Raw genomic sequence first — 19,154 nt, 5'->3', positions numbered from 1 at the left:
TTTGGACAGTTTGTATTGCTGTGTTTTCAAGTTCACTGATCCTTTTTTTGAAACGGAGTCTTGCTCTGTCACCCAGGCTGGAGTGCAGTGGTGTGATCTGGGCTCACTGCAACCTCTGCCTCTCGGGTTCAAGTGATTCTGCTGCCTCAGCCTCCCCAGTAGCTGGGCCTACAGGAACACACCACCACGCCCAGCTAAGTTTTGTATTTTTAGTAGAGACGGGGTTTCACCATGTTGGCCAGACTGGTCTTGAACTCCTGACCTCAGGTGATCCACCTGCCTCAGTCTCCCAAAGTGCTGGGATTATAGGTGTGAGCCACGGCGCCCAGCCACACTGATCCTTTCTTTTGCAGCGTTCCATTAATCCCATCTCGTGTGTTATTTCTCTGACACTACTTTTCGTCCCCAGAAGTTCGATTTGAGGCTTTTTTTCCCGTCTTTACGTGACATACTGTCTTTCCTTTTCTCTGGCATCTTGAACATATGGAACGTGGTCACAGCATAAGCATGTGTGTGCTCTCCTCTGCTTGCCCTGTCACCTTTGTCATTTCCAGGTCAGTCACTGCAACCTCTGCCTCCCGGATTCAAGCGATTCTCCTGCCTCAGCCTCCCGAGTAGCTGGGATTACAGGCATGCCCCACCACGCCCGGCTAGTTTTTATATTTTTAGTAGAGATGGGTTTTCACCGTGTTGGCCAGGCTGGTTGTGAACTTCTGGTCTGAAGTGATTCGGCCTCCCAGAGTGCTGCGATTACAGGTGTGAGCCACTGTGCCTGGCCTCCCGTCAATTTTGATTGATTTTTCCCATCTCTCCATATGAGTCATAATGTCCTGCTTCTTTCATGCCTGGTTTTTTTAATAAAAATGCAAAGATGTTGTTGTTTTTTCCCAGATATTCAACATTTTGTATTCTACCTTGTTTGCTGCTGAATATTTTTGTAGACCTAGACATATCTTTGCATTTGTTTCTCGGATGTGATTAAGTTACTTGGAAACTGTGGTCCTTTTTTTTCAGGCAGGGTCTCACTCTGTCGCACGGGCTGGAGTGTAGTGGTGTGATCTTGGCTCACTGCAGTCTCGGCCCCCTGGGCTCAAGTGATTCTCCCACCTCAGCCTCCTCAGTAGCTAGAGCCACAGGCACGCACCACCACATCTGGCGACTTTTTGGATTTTTGTAGAGATGGGGTTTCACCATGTTGCCCAGGCTAGTCTCGACCTCCTGGGCTCAACTGGTCTGCCTGCCTTGGCTTCCCAAAGTTCTGGGACTACAGGTGTGAGCCCCCACCTCTGGCCCTGGGTCTTGTTATTGAGTGCTGTTTGGTGGGACCTGAACTGTATTTAGTCTCATGTTGATGCTTCCCTACTACAAGGTGAGAACTTCTTCCTGCTCTAATGATGCTTCCCCACTCTGGCTGCCGGGCACAGGCACTATTCCCAGCCCTGCGTGGGCTCTGATCCTGGGTGGGTCTTTCCCTAGCCTTGAGTGTTTTCTTCACATTCCTGCACTGATCTGTGCTTAGCTGAAGCCTCCAGGCAGACCCTCTGTGGGTGTCTGGGCTTCTCAGTGCAGCCCCCTCCTCTCCAGCACTCTGGAGCACCTGTGAACTCCAGCCTCTGCCTGGCCACCTCTGTCTTCCCAGTTGAGGGAGACGCTGGTGGCTGCCTGGGTTCCCTCTCTCTGCACTGGCCTGGGCAGTGGGCGGGACAGTCCTCGACAGACCCAAGCCGGGTCGCTTCCCCTCTCTCCAGCACCACGGTCCTCGGTTTCGTGAGCCCAGTGCCTTGAGTGCTGTTTTCACATCTATTTGTTTTTTTGGTTGCTGCAACTGAGAGTGTATAAGTCACTGTTACTTCATCTCCATTCTCTGCCAAGCCTCCTCCACTCGCCTGTCCCTGTCAGTCCCTATACCTGCTGTCCCTGAGATGCAGCCTCTGTGAGGCCTGCCCTGCTCTCCCCCAGTACCGCCTCTCCTGCCCCGGGGCAGGTGCTGTCGCCGGCAAGCGAGGATCCGGCAAGCGAGGATCCGTGCTAGCGAACCTGCAAGCGTGGGGATCACCGGGGCTGGGCAGGTGGCTACAAGAGCCTGTCTCCCCGTGGTCACCCCATGGGGTTGGCTGAGGATGGGGCCTGAGACCCCGAGGGTGGCTGACCGCCCCGGGTTTCACTTTTAAGGGGCAGCACGTGCTTGCGCCGGCCCCTCGGCTCCGCGCTCCGCGCCGCCTCCCCCGAAGGGCCGTGGGAGCGGGGAGAGCCCAGTCCCTGTTCCGGGGGTGGGCGAGGGGCGGGGGCCTTCCGGGGGACGGGGCCCGGGCCGGCCGCGGGCTGGGACGTGGCGGGCGGGGCGGGGCGGGGAGAGGAGAGGAGGGAAAACGCCTCGGGAGCTGCCGCGCCGCCGCCACCGCCAGAGGGCAGCGCGTGCCCGCGCGGGAAGCCCGGCCCCGCCCCCGCCTCGCCCCGCCCACCCCGGCCCCGCCTCCGCCCGGCCAGGCCCTGCTCCTCCCACCCCCGCCCCGCCCCCGCCCGCCTCGGGCCCCGCCCCGCCCCGTCTGCCGCTCCACCCCTGGTCCCGACCCCGTCCCGGCCCCGCCCGCCAGGGGCCGCGACGCTGCCCGTGCCCCTCCCACTGCCCGCCTCGTTCGGCCGCCGGCACCTGCCGGCCTGTCCGGTCCCTTCTTATACTTTGCACGCTCGCAGCCACCTTTCTGCACACCTGTTCCCTTTCCAAGCACCTGTGTCCTGCAGCGCGCACACCTGTGGGAGCGCTGTCTCCTCGCCAGCCGTCCGGGAAGTTCAGCTTCGCTCTCCCATGGGCGTGGGACCGCCCCACCCACCTGTCCGTGACCGCAGCGCCGGCCGGGAGGGCGGCAGGTGGGCCCCGGCGCTGCTGGCTCCTTGTGGGACAGGGCCGCGGCGGGGGCGCAGGACGTTCTTCCGCGGGGAGGACCACGCGGCGGTCCTTGGACCTTTCCCCGGGTGCACAGCGGCGGCTGCGCCAGCGGGGGCAGGACGGGCGGGCCGAGCGCACCTCCATCCGCCCTCACGACGCCCACGCTGGCCCAGACGCGGGATTTGGGGTGGAGGACGCTGGGCTGGGAACCAGCAGCTTGGGACGGCCGGGTAGTTCGGGTCTTGAGGAGTCCCACACCCTGACAGCTGGCGCCCCCCACGCCCCGCCTAGCTCTCGGCCTGGGGACACCGGCTGCCAGGCCTCTCTAGTTTCAGCCTTTCCTGGGAGGGCTTCCTGGAAGAGGGGGCTTCTGGCCCCAGAAGGAGAGGCTGCTCTGGGGGATGGAGGAGGTGCTGGGATGGTGACTCCGCGGAGTCGAGAGTGTGAGGCGGGATGTGGGCAGGCCGTGAGGTTTGTGTTGCAGGACTGGGAGGCAGGATGAGGGGAGGCCATGGGGCAGCTGGAGGTGCGGCCTGGGAGCCCTGCGTGCTGGGCCCTGGGCAGGGATGGCAGGCGAGGCGTGTGGAGGAAGAGCCGCGAAGAGCTGGACGCTGTCTTCTCTACGCCTCCGTTTCTTCATCTGCTTCTGGGGCCGCCTGCCCGGTAGCGGAGATTAAATCGCATGTTGAAGTATATTATGATGATTAATGTTCTTGTCATTCCCGTCACTAGCAGGTGAGAGGCGGGGAGGCCTCAGGTGGGAACATACCTTTGGCCAAGTGCACCAGGTAACCCGAACGCCCCGGGGAGGACCCCTGCCTGCATCGCCGCGGCCGTCGCCCCCCACCCCGTCCCCAGCAGCTCCGGCTGGGCGAGGCCCTGCTTCTCCCTTCTGTTCCCGAAGACCCCCCGGGGCGCAGACCTGGAAGCCTCGAAGCGCCCACGGCCGTCCCGTCCGCCCCCTTCTGAGCAACTAGAGAGCGGTCTGGGCTGGACACGGGGCTGCGCAGAGGTCAGACTGCCGCGGGCAGGGCCGGAGCCTGCCTTGGGGGTCGCGGAGGTGCCCCGAGAGTTGAGGACCCGACCCGGGCGCGCGCGGGCGCAGGTGTGGGGAGGGCGCGGCGGCTCTTGGCCGGTCCTAGGAGCCTGCGGGGACCAAGGGCGCGTGGGCGGGGCCGGGGGCGGGGCGGGGGCGGGGCCGGACCCGGGGAAGCCGCCCGCCCGCCGGGACGTCCGCACCGCTAGGGTTAAGGCCCGGAGCCCGGCGGGGCGGGGGCGGTGTGCGCGCGCGGATTGGGGAAAAGTTTGGCGGCGGGGCGGGGCACGGGGCGGGCCGGCGCGCGCGGATTGGCCGGAAGTTGTGCCGGGGGCGGGTCGGGGTCCGGGCTCGGCGCTCGCTCCGGGAGAGTTGACAAAGCCCCGCAGGGAAGGACGCCTCGCGGCGCGGCGCCCCGGGCCCCTCGCCCCGCCGCCCCGGGATCCCGGCCCCGGCCCCCGGCCCCGCGGACTCGCCCCCCGCCGCCTGCCCGGTCCGGGACCCCGCGCCCCGAGCGCCCGAGCCCGGACCCCGACCCGGCCCGAGCCGCCCGCGCCCAGGTAGCGCCGCCCCGCCCCGAGGCCGGGCCCGGGGGCGCGGGGCGGCGGGATGCGGCGCCCGGGGCGGCGATGACCGCGGAGTGCACGCCGCGGGCCCGGCCCTGACCCCGCCGCCCGCTCGCCCGCTGAGACCCCTGCCGAGGTGAGCCCCCCGCGCGCGGCCGCGACCCCAGGTGGGCAGACGGGGGAGGGCGGGGGTCCGGGGCGGGGGCCAGGAGGGGCGGGTTCGGAGCCCCCGCTGGGCACCGGTCACGCGCGCCGCCGCCGCTCCCGCGGGCCCCCGGCCTGCCCCGCCCCCGCCCCCGCGCCCCACGTGGGCCCCCCAGCGCAAATTTGTCTGCTAATGGCGCAGGCGATTATCTGCGGGGCGCTGGGTGTTGTGTGTCCTGCGGGCAGGGCCGGAGTTACAAGCGCCAGGAATCCAGACGGTGTTTGGAGAGGGGGGGCGGCGGGGGAGCTCGGTAATTAGTGTAAACCCTTTGTCTGCCTTTGATACCCACAGCTTCTCCCCGCCGCGGCTTCCTCCGCCTGGAGGGCGGGCGGGGAGGGCCTGTGGGGAGGGGGGGCCAGACCCCTGATCCCCCTGGCCCGGGACCGGGGAGGGCGGTATCTCCCAGTTCCACGCGTTATTGACGGCGCCCCCAATGTCCCCAGGTCCGGACAGGCCGAGATGACGCCGAGCCCCTTGTTGCTGCTCCTGCTGCTGCCGCCGCTGCTGCTGGGGGCCTTCCCGCGGGCTGCCGCCGCCCGAGGTGAGTTCTGGCACCCAGCCCGGCCAGCCTGGCCTCCGCCAGCGCCGCCCCCTTCCCGCCCGGCCCTGAACCCTGCCACAGTGCCCGCCTGGCACGCGCCATGCCCCGCCCCTGCCGCCCCGCTCACCAGGCCCTTTTCCTTCCAGGGCCCCCTCACCCATGGGCTGTCCGCAGCACCCACCGGGGTTCCCCTAGCTGGCTGGAGGGATTCCTCCCACGCGTGCTTGCTGGCCAGGTGGGCTCTAGCCCTGGCCCCACAGGACAGCTTCCTGGTCTCGCAAACACTTTCATACTGGTTCCTGCAGTCCAGGGCAGCTAATCACCTGTGGATTCCCGGGGAGTGGGCGGTTTGTGGCCACAGTGGACCCGATAAGGACTCTGGGAACCTGCAGAGACCCCCACAGAAGGCAGGATGGGCTATGGGAGATATTGGTGATATACTTGGTGTCTGGGACTGAAACTGACCCCCAGTCCCCCAGCCGACCTAGCCGTCTGCCCTGGGCCTGCCCAGCCCTAGGCAGGCAGTGCAGGGCGGTTGTGTGGACAAGTTCTCAGAGCCGTGACGCACCCCAGGACTGCGTGCCTCTGGGCACCCACTGTGCTGGCCTGGTACGTCCTCACGCCACCGACATCTAAGTGGCAGCCATGCCCTGGGTCCCAGCCCCAGCAAGGGCATCCGGAGCCGATGGGTGACGTGTGCCCGCAGACTCATGCCCGCCATGTTCCAGAATCCGGGCACAGCGCTGGCTGCCCCCATGGCTAGGCGGGACCTGTGGCCAGGCCGGCCCTTTGGGCGTGTTGACCACTCAGGATTGTCAGCGCTGTGTCCACCAGTCCTGAGGCTTCGCACCCCTCCCCTGCCGCCCAGCAAGTGCGCCGCATCCAACCTGGCCTTATATGGGCACGTTCGGGTGCTGGGTGGCGGGCGGTGGCCAGGTGGGCCTTATGCCACAGCACCCCCCCCCCACCCCCCCGCCTGCCCACATGGGCCTGGCTGGGCGGCTGCTCTGAGGGCCCGGCAGCGTCCTGGGCTGTGTGGGCACTCAGGCCATACTGGGCGAGCCCCCACCGCGGCCAGCGGCCTGGACTTGTATTCTCTTTGATCTGTTTGGCCTCCCCCATCCCTACACCTGCCTGTCCTCTGGCCACTCGGCCAGGGAGGCTCTGGTGGCTTCTGTCCTGCCATGGTCCTTGGCTGGGGCTGAAGCTGACTGGTGGATGGCCGGGGTCAGCCATGGCAGTGGGCGGCAGAGCCTGCCTCTTTGTGGAGACGCCCCAGCGGCCACCCCCTTCGCCTTCGTCCTCCTCAGCTGCGGCCTTGGGGCCGAGGATATCCAGCCCTGGCTTTGCGTGGCAAAGGCCCTGGCGGCACTGGGGAGCTGGGATCAAGCCGCTTCCCAAGGGCAGGGGCCTCTGTGGTGTGGGTGGAGGTGGGGAGGAGGTTCTGCCAGACTGTGCTGATTTTTCTAGCGTGGACTAGGGTGCGAGGTCCATCCAAGTGTGTTTCTCCTGCTCTGAACAGCCCACTGTGCACCTTCGTTAAGCCAAGGACCAGCATGCAGAGGGCTTGGGTTATTTTTGAAAAGCCATTTCCCGCTGGGTCATAAGTTCTGGAATCGGCACATCGCTAGACTCAGATCATATTTTAAAAGTTCCTCTTTTCCCAAAGTTTCACAATCTTGGTGGATTTGTCTTAAACTGCCTTTTTTTTTTTTTCCAATTTGAAAAAAGATAGGAATTGGCTGTCTCCCTTTCCATTTCATTTCTCACAGTGGGAACTTGAGAGGTTCCGGATGAAATGCCTTTCACAAATAACTCTGAAGGAAGTCGTTGCAGGGGTTTCTGAGAAGTGCCACCTTTGAACTTTTGCAAGCATGGCCTTGGGGACCAGCTCGGAGCGGCCTGCCTAGGAGGCCATTCCCCTGTCCTCTGCGCCCGGCCAGCTGCGGTGGGCAAGCTGAGCCCTGACCCAGGTGGGCGGGGTGCCTGTCCAGGGGTGCCCCATGCCTGGGCGGGTAGCGTGGTCAGTGTCGGCTCCCTGTGGGAGCAGGAGTCTGAAGGGTGTACTCGGGGAAGCAATAGCCGTGGGTGCACGGTGCTGACCTCGGCCCCCAACCAGGCCTCAGGGCCTTCCTCCCTCGCCCCAGGCTCTTCCGGGCAGTGGCTGGCCCGTGTGCAGCGGGCTGAGGTGGACGTGTGGGAGCTGGGCCCAGCCCCTGCAAGGTGGGGAATCGGGCCAGCCGCCCCGTTTCCATCTCGGGGCCCCACTCCTGGAAGGGAAAATAAATCACTGTCCCCTTGGGGGGAGGGAGGGAGCCGTGAACAAAGTCGCCTTTGGCTGGGCCTGGAAACGCCGACCGCAGACGCCTTTATCCATTGTGCGGGAATCAATGGGCCTCCAGGCTCCCTTTCAGCCGCAGGCCCCGCGCTGCGGCCCTGTCGAGGGGAAATGTTGGTTTTTCCCCAGCCGTGGCCTCCAGCCCCTGGCTTGCCCAGCCCTGGCTCAGGAACCGCGGCCGTGCTGGGAGAGGCGGGCTGTGCCCGCAGGCTGGACCCTCGGCTGCTGCATGCTGGCCCTCTGTGCAGCCCGGGCTTGCTGCTTGGCCCAGGGTGGACTCCTTTGCCCCATCTGGTCCTCCGCCGGTGACTCCAGGCCTGGTGTGTCCAGGTGACAGCCTCAGCGGGTCAGCATAGGAGGGAAAAGTGTGCCCACACCCCTCTCCCCAGAGGCCCCCTCCAGGGCTGCGCTCCCTGCCTGCCTGCCACTCTCCCTGGCAGCCATCCCTGAAGCTGCTGATCAAGCCCCAGGGTGCCTGGCTGCCCTCTGCAGGCGGCTCCAAGGTGGGCCACAGCCCCAGAGCCACGATCCAGGATGGCTGGGGTAGGGGTGAAGCAGGGGATGGGAGAGGAGGGGCTTCACGGGCCAGGGCAGACCTAGCAGGAGAGGTGGGTACCAGTCCCCTTGGAGCAAGTCAGCGTGGGTGGGGGTCTCCCTCCAGGACATTGTCCCTGTGTGGGGCAGGGGGGTGCCGCCCATCTTGGCAGAAAGCCCAGTCTCTTTTCTTCTTGCCTGGTGCTGTTAAGGGGCTGAGGAGTGAACATTGGCTGAACAGTGACAGGGAAGAGGGAGCCGGGCTGCTGCCCTTGTGTGCGGTGTGGGGCCCGCTGGGCACGGTGACACCCTCTGGGCTTCTAAGATTGTGAGCCCCAGGACAGCCTGGTGACCCCATGGAGAGCTTGGGTTCCTTGTCCAGGCCCACCAGCCAGTGGCTTCAAGGCCCTCTACACTCCCTGTAACCTTCCTGCCCTGTTCCCAGTGGGGACTACAGGGCTTGGTGTGGAACGCAGTACCACGCCCCAGGGTGCCTGACACAGGCATCACTGTGTGTCCCGGAGGGGCTGGGCGGCTGTGCCCTGTGGCCTGCAGGGGCCTGGGGAGCTGCAGTGGACAGGCCCGGTGCCCTCCTGTCCCCAGCCCTGTCCTTGAGAAGTCCGCCATGTGAGTGGGAGCAAGGGCTCCTGGCCTGGTGGTGGTGCCCGGTGTGCCTGGGCTGCTCGGTGGTTGGGGCAGCCCCACCTGGAGGCCAAGAGCCCTGGCAGGGGACAGAGCATCAGCTCACCCCGATCTCTGGCCTCGGGGGTTCTGGGCTCAGGAAATATTCTTGTTGTTGCTTCTGAAGTGGGGAAGGGCTGCCAAGGTCTGCAGGCAGAGCCCCTCTGGGGAGTTCTGGCAGGGGAGGCCTGGGGGCTGCAGCCAGGCAGGCTGGGGTTTTGAGGTGGGGGTGGGGGCCGCATGAAGCTGGGTGGGACTGGTGAGGTCTGGACTGGGATGGGTGCGGAGGAATCTTTGTCTGTTTTAGTGCCGTGCAAGGCTCTCTCCAGGGCGTGGCACTGCCTGATGATGCTCTGGCGCCCGCTGTGTGCCCTGGTGTGTCGAGAAGGGGGAGCATCGCCCTGGGGCTGGGGTTGCAGAAGGTTCCCCCTGAAGGCTTCCAGGGCTGGGCAGTGTGGTGGGCCACATGCTGCGTCCAGCTTGCTGGGGCACAGCCTGTGGGGTAGCCACGTGTGCTGCAGGCCCCCAGTTCCCCCGCACATCCTGTGGGTCTGCTCCCCGAGGGCCGCCTGGCTAGCCGGTGACTGTGTGTACCCTGGGACTGTGTATGTGGGTGCACATGTGTGTGCCTGAGCGTCCCGGGGCTGGGGCAGAGCCTGGCCCTGGCACCTGATGGGCAGCAGGCTGTGTGGCGGTCACCTGTGCTCTGGCTCCTGGGGGCGGCCGCTCTTGCACTTGGCTTCCTGAGGAGGGGACCGGACCCTTGCACTGACTCTGGGGTTTCCTTCTCACTCCTGCCCTGGGTGCCCCTGGGGGCCTGGCACAGCCACATAGTGGCCATCTGTGGTGGGGGCACTGTGTCTCCTCTTGGTAACCAGGTGGGGGGTCTGCCAGCTGCAGAAGGCTCAGCACCTGGATGGGCTCTGCACCCCCCAGGCTCAGCACCTGGATCGGCTCCGCACCCCCCTAGGGGCTTGGCACAGTGTGTCCTGATTCCCCTCCCCTCCCTTCTGGTCAAGGTGAGCCCCCTTCCCCCAGGCCACTCGGCTTCTCCAGGAGGACTTGGGGCCTGGCCACCCCCACTCCGTGGCCAGGTCCTGGACCAGGCCAGAGAATTCCTCCAGCTGGAAACTCGGGGTCGTGCAGGGCCCCCCAGTTCCCAGGCATCCTCGCTCCACTCTGGCCCCGTTCGGCTGCCAGGCCACTCTTGGTCCAGCCCCTCCATGTGGGAACTCAGGGGTGTCCGGTCAGGGCTGGGGTTGAGGGGGCCACACGGCCAGCCCCTCAGCAGTCAGCTCCATCTGCCCCTCCCTCCTCGGCGCACACTGGCTCGGTCTGTCCCCACAGACGCCCCACCCTGCCGTGTTGTCAGCCAGCATCTGCCCCTGCCGCGGTGAGTGCTCCTTCCTTGGGAAGCCGACGTCGTCCCCACTGGGTCAGGAGTCCTGTCCAACCTGGGCCAGCGCTGCCCTGGGCTCTGTAGAGGGGTGGATACCGCTGGCTGGGCTGTAGAGGCATCCTGGGAGGTGCCGGCTGCACTGGAAAGTTGGAGGAGGCCGTTTCCAGGTCCTAGCTCGTGTCTTCTCCTGACAGAGGGGTCATGACGCTGCACATGTGTCCCCACCTGGGCGTCTCTCCCTGTGCTGAGGGCTGTGTTCTGGGGAAGCACCCCCTCCTTGCTCCCTGTAGGAGCCAGGCCCCATGGGGACGAGCCGCCTGGCCACAGGAGGGAAGCCGGGCAGCCCCGGCCCTGCATCCTCTGTACCTGCCCTGGCCGGCCCCCACCCCCACGCCCACACCATTCTCCCTACGAATGTCCACTGAGTGTCTGCTGTATGCCAGGCCTTGGGACACCACGAGCATGGGAGAGGGGCTTGGGTGTGGGTTTAGACCACGTGGCCAGGATGGGCCCTTCCAGAAGAGATAGCAGAGTCCCCGAGGAGCTACGGGGTGAGGGGTGTTGGAGAGGGCACTTCAGAAGGGCAGGTGTGGGGAGCTGATCTGAGGGCCTGTGAAGACGGGGAAGGGCAGGCCGCATGGGGGTCCTGCCTCTGTACCTCCAGACTGCAGCTTCCTCCCCTCTATCCCAGGCCCTGCCCACCTCCATCCTCCCTGGGCCTGGGAAAGAGGAGCCTCTGTGTCTGGGGATAGTGTGTGTGACAAAGCGTGTAGGCAGAGCAGCCTCTGGGCCTTGCTGCTGTGGGAGCCCTTGCTCCTCCTCCTTCCCTAGTTGTGTTTTTTACAGCTGGGCAGGGGTAGGGGGGGCGGCGGGCGGGGTTGGCGGCATCCCCCTTCTTGGCCCACCGCCTCCGAGTCTAGTCCTCCACACCTGACAGCAGTGAGGCCCTGTCTCAGACTCAGTTTACCCCCATGTCTGGCTCCCATGTGGCCCTTGGTGTCCTGCCTGTGCTGGGGGCCTCTTGGCTGTGGCTAAGTGTGTGTGCAGGGCAGGGGCTGTGCTGGAGGAGGAGGCTGGGGGGCGTCTTGGCAGAGTGCACGGCCCTGGAGGTGGCACGGCGCTGCTGTCATCTCCCTGTGTTTCTTCCTGGCTGCGGTGCGAGGCGGCCGGTCTTCCCACCAGGTGCCTGTGCCCTCAGGTCCTGCCTCAGTTTCCCCATAGGCTGCGTGGGTTGGACGACCGTCCAGGTGGCATGTCACCCTGGCCGCTGTTCTGGTGCACTCATTTCCCAGGAATCTGGGGGGCTGGGCTTCCTCCCGGGCAGGCCCTCCTGCGGGGGGTCTTGGGCATCCAACAGCAGGCGGTCCAGGAAGCCCAGGTGGGGGTGGGATAGGCCTGGCGAGGGGGAGGGAGGGAGGCTGTTTGCTTTAGGATAAGGCTGGCTCCTCTGGCTTGGCTGCCTCTGCCCGTGCCTACAGCGCTTGCAGGCCGGCCCTGGGGGCCACGCTTCCGGCCGTCCGGCGGTCATTTGTCTCTGCCGCTTTTCTCAGCGGTGACCACGGGTAGGGGTCCCGCCTCCCTGTCTGTGGCTGTCATCTGGCGCCTCCCGCATGCCTGTGGGGACCCTTACCTCCCCAAGCCTTGTTTGTGTCTGCCTGGGGCAGGGTGGGGGCTGGGAAACCTTCCCGAAGTGCAGCTGGGGCTTTCACCCTCTGAGGTGGGCTCCCTCCCCAGATGTCGGGGGCTGGGTCAGTGTGCCCCCACCCAGGACAGGGCCAGACACTTGCTGTCTTGCTTCTTCTGGACGGTCGTGTGGGTGAACACTTGTGTGCACGCATGAACATGCAGATGTGAGGCCTGCGCCCAGGTAGCCAGCCAGGAGGCCCGGGCACCCCTGCAGGCTGTGGGCCACAGGGGCTGGGCAGGGGCCTTGGCCACTCCCCCTTGGTCCCGGGAGGCCCTGTGGGTGGTGGGATTTCAGGCAGCGACAGGTGCTGGTGGGGTCAACCTGGGGTGGGTCTGGGACCTGGGCAGGCTGGGAAGGGGTCAGGAGGCCCCTGTGCTGCGGGCCCTGCAGCCACTTCCTCCCTGGGACAAATTCGCCAGAGCTGCCCCCAGCCCTGGGCAGCTTAGAGAACCACACTAGGGGGGAGGTGGGTTGGCAGCCCCCCACAGCCGCCGTCTCGTTTCCCCTCCTGGGAGCTGCAGGGAGGGTAGGGAAGGAGGGGCTTCAGGGCTGGGGCCCATGGCCAGGGTGGGAGGGTCCTGAGTTGAGGGAGAGATGTGGGTCAGAGAAGAGACCCCCACATGTTTTCTCAGAGAGGCCAGGGACTGGGGTGGGCCGGGTGGGCCAGGGCTGGGAAGAATCCCTCCCTCCAGAGCCTCAGCCCACCCTTTGTGTTTCTGGTCACAGCAGGGAGGTGCCCTGTCTCCACTCCCAGCCCCAGTGGCCGATGATGCCTGTGGGCTCAGAACCCAGAGGCCCTGGGCCACACCCCCTGTGCTATCAGCACCGATTGGGAGGCCTCCAGAGAGGTGATAGGGATTCTCTGTGAGGGTCCCTGTCCCCAGAGTTGGGGGTCAGAATGGGACCTGCTCCCTGAGTGTCTGAAGACGCCGGTGGGAGACGTCACGGGGCCATTGTTAACTGCGTGTTAGAGGAACACGCGGCCCCAGGCCCCGTCGAGATGGCTTGGAGCAGCTGCTACCTCTTGGTGTGTCTGCACGCAGCCTGGACGCTCCCAGACAGCAGTGGCTGCCGTGAGGGATGGACACTGTCACCCATGGGCTGGCGAGAGATGCCCTGGGAACTGTGGGGTGCCCGCGGCCGCCTCTCAGATGTGGAGAGCAGTGAGTGGGCTGCAGTTGCCGCGGCAGGACTTGAGAGCAGCACGTGGGGAGTGGGGCACGCAGGGCCTTCCTTTCCCAGGAGCTCCATCCAGGTGCAGGCCCTGCGGTGCCCCGAGTTTCTGAGGCCTGCAGGGTCTGTGTGTTCTAGGTTCATCTTCCCGGCCGGCTAGGCACTGCCCACTGGGGCTGGTCACACACACAGGACCCCGGCCCTGCCTTCCAGCCCAGAGGCACCCAGGCAGGGGACGGGGTGTGGTGGGGACCCAGGCAGGGGGCGGAGTGTGGTGGGGACCCAGGCAGGGGGTGTGGTGGGGACCCAGGCAGGGGACGGGGTGTGGTGGGGACCCAGGCAGGGGATGGGGTGGGGAGGGGACCCGGAGCGGGCAGGGGGCGGGGTGGGGACCCAGGCAGGGGGCGGGGTGGGGACCCAGGCAGGGGGCGGGGTAGGGACCCAGGCAGGGGACGGGGTGGGTTCCTTTCTGCCAGGAAAGGAGGCATTGGTTTCTCCACGTAGGGTGGGACAGTGCAGGTGGCCATGTGGAGCTGCAGCCTTTCTGCTCCTGTGGGTTTCACAGGCGGTGGGAGGACATACTAGCTGCCAGGTGCAGCCTTGGGGCTGCCCCCCAGACAGGAGCCGGCAGTGCCCACGGCCAGCCCGAGCTACGTCTCTCCAGAGGCTTGCCCTCTGACCCCAGGGCCTTGGGGTCATGCCCCCTCAAGGCTAAGGTGCCTGGCAGGGTACGGCCCTTGGGGGTGGGCAAACAGACCTGAGCATCTGTGGTCCCTGAACTCAGGTCTGATGCTGACAGAGACATGGGTGCCGCACAGACTCTCATCCACACATTGCACATGCTCAGGCCGCCCGCCGTGCTCGGTTGCGTGTGGATAGCTGTGGGGTCGCTGGCCCATGCCCAGGCCCGGCTGGGCCCTGGGCTGATGGTTGGGTGGGAGTTAGGTGAGGGGCCTGGGGCCTCTTTGGGACCCACCAGGCCCCCCATCCCCCTGCTGCCCTTGTCCTTGGGGGGCCACTGTTCCCTCTGACCTAGGGTGTACGGCTGCTTCCTGTATGACCAGAAGGAGACCCTGCCCTTTTGGTTGGTGGTTTTCGAGGGCTACCAAGCACAGCTGTTTTGCATCCTCTGGGGACCCTGCTCCCCTGTCGTGTCTCAAAGAGCCAGCCTCTGGGGCCACGGGGCCGCCCCAGCCATGAGAGGCTGCTGGCGTGGTGTTTGGTGGGCCAGCGCTCAGGGCTTTGGTGCATGTGGGCAGCTGAGGCCTGGGTCGGGGGCACTGCGCCTCAGCCCCTCTGCTCGTCTTGGGCAGGCGACCCAGGTGGAGCTCAGGCCTGAGGTCTGTGCTGGGCCGTGGGTCCCCTTTTGACCCCCCTCGGCTCCGGACCCCAAGCCCCTCCTCACTGTCTGTTCCTCTTCCACCCGCAGGCCCCCCAAGGATGGCGGACAAGGTGGTCCCGCGGCAGGTGGCCCGGCTGGGCCGTACTGTGCGGCTGCAGTGCCCGGTGGAGGGGGACCCACCGCCACTGACCATGTGGACCAAGGACGGCCGAACCATCCACAGCGGCTGGAGCCGCTTCCGCGTGCTGCCCCAGGGGCTGAAGGTGAAGCAGGTGGAGCAGGAGGATGCCGGCGTGTACGTGTGCAAGGCCACCAATGGCTTCGGCAGCCTGAGCGTCAACTACACCCTCGTCGTGCTGGGTTCGTCGCTGCTGCAGTCAGAGGTCATGGGCTGGGTTGGAGCCAGGCAGGGGCATGCAGGAGGGCGGACGGGGACACACCTGGGGCCTGAGAGTCAGCCAGCCCCCAGCAGAAAGCCTTCCTTCGGTGCCCTGCCCAACCTCAGCTGGCTGCACCTCTGCCACCATCCCCCAGGTGTCCTGTCCCATTCCTGTCCCCGTCAGGCTCCAGCCTCGGGGCCTTCCTCCCGGCGGAGGGCGGAGGGCGGGAGCCGCAGGCAGTGGTCCCACAGAAGGGCTGGGGCCCGAGGCCTTGGCAGGGTGTGCCGGCCGTCGGCTGTGACTTTGAGGCTCGGGTTTCGTGGTTCAGAGGAGCCGCCGGGATGCGTGGCCTTTCTGTTCTCTTCTGCGCCTGGGGCCCGGGTGCTGGGCTTGGACAGGTGTCCAGAGACACACCCTCCATACCTAGGGACCCGGCACCCCGCCTGCTCCGCTGGGCTCCTGGGTGTGGGGCCCTCGGGTGGAGCTCCTGGGAGCTAGGCTGGCCCATTTCTTTTTCTTTTTTTTTTTTTAATTATACTTTAAGTTTTAGGATACATGTGCCCGTTTTCTGAATACAGGAGCCTGGCCCAGGCCCCCGCAGGGTCTAGGGGTGCGGCCTGAGACAGCCTGGTCCTGGGCTCAGTGGAGGCGCGGCTGTCACAGGGTGGATGGAGGGGACATTCCACAGCACGCCCTGCCCCTCGGCATTGTGTGGAATGGGAAAACTGGCTGTCCCCCCACCCCCACCCCACAGTCCTTTCAAAGGGGACGATGACCGGGTGGTATGAGAGTCTCGTCTGTTCACCAGCCCTCGGCCCCTTGATGTGGGCTAGGGTTACTGCAGCTGCTGGCTGGGCCCGGCTCCCTCCTCCCCCGGGGCCTGCAGACCCCCCGGAGCCAGAGTGGGGGCCGGCCCTCCAGCCCCACCCATGCCCATCAGGGTCACCTGCGCCCAGTGTGGGCCAGCGGCCCTTGCCCAGCTGTCCCTGGGATTCTGGGCTGTGGGTGTGTGGCACGGCCCCCTGCCTGGGTGTCCAGGGCTGTCCCGGATGGGGCTGGGGGCGCTAGAGACCACGGGGGAGTTGGGGGAGCTCCTCAGGGACCCCCTCACCTTCCTTCCCTGTGCACCTCCGTTTCTCTGCAGATGACATTAGCCCAGGGAAGGAGAGCCTGGGGCCCGATAGCTCCTCTGGGGGTCAAGAGGACCCCGCTGGCCAGCAGTGGGGTGAGCAGGGGGTGCCGGGGGTGGGGGGCGTCCGTCTGTCCTGGCCCCTCGGCTGCTTCCCCGTCGTCTGACCTCCACGCCACCCCACCCCACAGCACGACCACGCTTCACACAGCCCTCCAAGATGAGGCGCCGGGTGATCGCACGGCCTGTGGGCAGCTCCGTGCGGCTCAAGTGTGTGGCCAGTGGGCACCCTCGGCCCGACATCACGTGGATGAAGGACGACCAGGCCTTGATGCACCCAGAGGCCGCCGAGCCCAGGAAGAAGAAGTGGACGCTGAGCCTGAAGAACCTGCGGCCAGAGGACAGCGGCAAATACACCTGCCGCGTGTCGAACCGCGCAGGCGCCATCAACGCCACGTACAAGGTGGATGTGATCCGTGAGTGTGGCCCCGGGCACTGGCAGGCGGGGGGTGCTGGTGGGCCGGGGGTGCTGGTGGGCCGGGGGTGCTGGTGGGCCGGGGGGTGCTGGTGGGCCAGGGGGGTGCTGGTGGGCCGGGGTGCTGGTGGGCCAGGGGGGTGCTGGTGGGCCAGGGGGGTGCTGGTGGGCTGGGGTGCTGGTGGGCCAGGGGGGTGCTGGTGGGGTAGAGTCCGCACAGCCCGGGAGCCATGCCCGCGTGCCACGTTCCCACAGAGCGGACCCGCTCCAAGCCCGTGCTCACAGGCACGCACCCCGTGAACACGACAGTGGACTTCGGGGGGACCACATCCTTCCAGTGCAAGGTGCGCAGCGACGTGAAGCCGGTGATCCAGTGGCTGAAGCGCGTGGAGTACGGCGCCGAGGGCCGCCACAACTCCACCATCGACGTGGGCGGCCAGAAGTTCGTGGTGCTGCCCACGGGCGATGTGTGGTCGCGGCCCGACGGCTCCTACCTCAATAAGCTGCTCATCACCCGCGCCCGCCAGGACGATGCGGGCATGTACATCTGCCTCGGCGCCAACACCATGGGCTACAGCTTCCGCAGCGCCTTCCTAACCGTGCTGCCAGGTGCGCGGCCGCCACGCCACACCATGCTGGTGCCCGGACCCGCCCCCTGGGCCCAGCGTCCCACCCACTGGGTGGGGCCTCACCCTTCCCTCCCGGGCCGTGGGGCCAGGTCATCTGCCGAGGGAGGGCAGCCCAGGGGCACCGTCTCCACAGCCCCCGGGATGGGTCTGGGGTGCTCTCCTGGTCTTTGTGCCGGCGTTCCCCTCCCTACCTCCTTTCCTCTCGCTCTTGCAGACCCAAAACCGCCAGGGCCACCCGTGGCCGCCTCGTCCTCAGCCACTAGCCTGCCGTGGCCTGTGGTCATCGGCATCCCAGCTGGCGCCGTCTTCATCCTGGGCACCGTGCTCCTGTGGCTTTGCCAGGCCAAGAAGCCGTGCACCCCCGCTCCTGCCCCTCCCGTGCCTGGGCACCGCCAGCCAGGGACAGCCCGCGACCGCAATGGAGACAAGGACCTTCCCTCGTTGGCCGCCCTCAGCGCTGGCCCTGGTGTGGGGCTGTGTGAGGAGCATGGGTCTCCGGCAGCCCCCCAGCACTTGCTGGGCCCAGGCCCAGTTGCTGGCCCTAAGTTGTACCCCAAACTCTACACAGACATCCACACGCACACACACACACACTCACACACACACTCACACGTGGAGGGCAAGGTCCACCAGCACATCCACTATCAGTGCTAGAGGGCACCGCCTCTGTGGTGGGCACGGGGCCGGCCAGACAGGCAAACTGGGAGAATGGGGGACGGGGCTGCAGATGAAGGCGGGGGACTCATGGCGAGGAGGAATGGCCAGCACCCCGGGCACTCTGTGTGAGGCATAGCCCCTGGACACACACACACACACACACACACACACACGCTGCCTGGATGCATGTATGCACACACATGCACACACACACACTGCCTGAACACAGGCACATGCAGACATGCTCCCTGAACGCATATGCATGCATACACATGTGCAGATATGCTGCCTGGACACACAGATAAGCTGCCCAAACACATGCACATGCACATAGACGTGCCAGAACATACAAGGACATGCTGCCTGAACACACACACACACACAGATATGCTTCCTGGACATGCACACACATGCGCAGATATGCTGCCTGGACCCACACGCAGATATGCTGTCCGCACACATGCACACACACGCAGATATGCTGTCCAGACGCACACACACGCGCGCAGATATGCTGCCTGGACACACACATGCAGATATGCTGCCTTGACAGACACACACACACGTGCGCAGATATGCTGTCCGTACACACGCACATGCAGATATGCTGCCTGGATACACACACACACACACACACACACACACACACAAAGAATGCTGCCTTGACACATGCACACACATGCACAGATATGCTGCCTGGACACACACACATGCAGATATGCTGTCTGGACACACGCACACACGTGCACAGATGTGCTGTCCGGACACACACACACACACACACTTGCATATATGCTGTCCGGACACACGCACACACACGCGCAGATATGCTGCCCGGACACACGCAGATACGTTGTCTAGTCACAGACACACACACGTGCAGATCAGATATGCTGTCTGGACACACACATACACACGCGCAGATATGCTGCCTGGACACACGCGCACACGTGCAGATATGCTGCCTGGACACACACACATGCAGATACGTTGTCTAGTCACAGACGCACACACACGCAGATCAGATATGCTGTCCGGACACACACATACACGCGCACAGATATGCTGCCTGGAAACACACACGTGCAGATATGCTATCCGGACACACACACACGCTGATATGCTGCCTGGACACGTGGACTGAGGTGCTTTTGGGAGGGTGTGCCGTGAGGCCTGCAGTGCATGTGCAGTGAGGCTCATAGTTGATGAGGGACTCTCCCTGCTCCACCGTCACTCCCCCAACCCTGCCCGCCTCTGTCCCCGCCTGGCCTTGGTGGCTATTTTTGCCACCTGCCTTGGGTGCCCAGGAGTCCCCTACTGCTGTGGCCTGGGGCTGGGGACACAGCAGCCCCAAGCCTGAGAGGCTGGAGCCCATGGCAAGTGGCTCACCCACACTGCATTCTCCCTCCAACAGAGAGAAGGGGCCTTGGTATTTATATTTAAGAAATGAAGATAATATTAATAATGATGGAAGGAGGGCTGGGTTGCAGGGACT

The 19,154-nt window shown here is 65.3% G+C and overlaps 2 protein-coding genes across 3 annotated transcripts; both read left to right on the top strand.

Annotated features, from left to right (window-relative positions):
• Positions 1–1,345: 1,345 nt before the first annotated feature.
• LOC116456780 (basic proline-rich protein-like) lies at positions 1,346–4,139 on the top strand. The gene is made up of 4 exons (XM_058430109.1): positions 1,346–1,369; positions 1,960–2,011; positions 2,173–2,868; positions 3,623–4,139. Exons 1-4 carry the CDS (start codon positions 1,346–1,348, stop codon positions 3,862–3,864), a joined length of 1,014 nt encoding a protein of 337 aa, XP_058286092.1. The 3' UTR covers positions 3,865–4,139.
• A 252-nt stretch (positions 4,140–4,391) lies between these two features.
• Positions 4,392–18,826, top strand: FGFRL1 (fibroblast growth factor receptor like 1). 2 transcript variants are annotated; one of them, XM_032135263.2, is made up of 7 exons: positions 4,392–4,625; positions 5,138–5,235; positions 14,477–14,749; positions 15,914–15,994; positions 16,090–16,374; positions 16,629–16,982; positions 17,217–18,826. In XM_032135263.2, exons 2-7 carry the CDS (start codon positions 5,154–5,156, stop codon positions 17,654–17,656), a joined length of 1,515 nt encoding a protein of 504 aa, XP_031991154.1. In that variant the 5' UTR covers positions 4,392–4,625; positions 5,138–5,153; the 3' UTR covers positions 17,657–18,826. The 2 variants fall into 2 exon arrangements, with proteins under 2 accessions (XP_031991154.1, XP_031991155.1); XM_032135264.2 differs by lacking the exons at positions 4,392–4,625; positions 5,138–5,235 and adding an exon at positions 7,843–7,919.
• Positions 18,827–19,154: the final 328 nt, after the last annotated feature.

Source organism: Hylobates moloch, unplaced genomic scaffold (assembly GCF_009828535.3).
Source record: "Hylobates moloch isolate HMO894 unplaced genomic scaffold, HMol_V3 SCAFFOLD_17, whole genome shotgun sequence".
NCBI lineage: Eukaryota > Metazoa > Chordata > Mammalia > Primates > Hylobatidae > Hylobates > Hylobates moloch.
The sequence above is the reverse complement of the archived record's forward strand: the minus strand, read 5'-3'. Positions and strand labels throughout refer to the sequence as shown.

Excerpts from the sequence above, each read along its gene's own strand:
- FGFRL1 (XM_032135263.2), top strand. The coding sequence starts at position 5,154 with ATGACGCCGAGCCCCTTGTTGCTGCTCCTGCTGCTGCCGCCGCTGCTG. Across the intron at positions 5,236-14,476 it reads GCGGGCTGCCGCCGCCCGAG|GCCCCCCAAGGATGGCGGAC; the intron begins GTGAGTTCTGGC and ends TTCCACCCGCAG. Across the intron at positions 14,750-15,913 it reads CTACACCCTCGTCGTGCTGG|ATGACATTAGCCCAGGGAAG; the intron begins GTTCGTCGCTGC and ends GTTTCTCTGCAG.
- LOC116456780 (XM_058430109.1), top strand. The coding sequence starts at position 1,346 with ATGTTGATGCTTCCCTACTACAAG. Across the intron at positions 1,370-1,959 it reads TGATGCTTCCCTACTACAAG|TACCGCCTCTCCTGCCCCGG; the intron begins GTGAGAACTTCT and ends GCTCTCCCCCAG. Across the intron at positions 2,869-3,622 it reads GCCGGCCGGGAGGGCGGCAG|GTGAGAGGCGGGGAGGCCTC; the intron begins GTGGGCCCCGGC and ends CGTCACTAGCAG.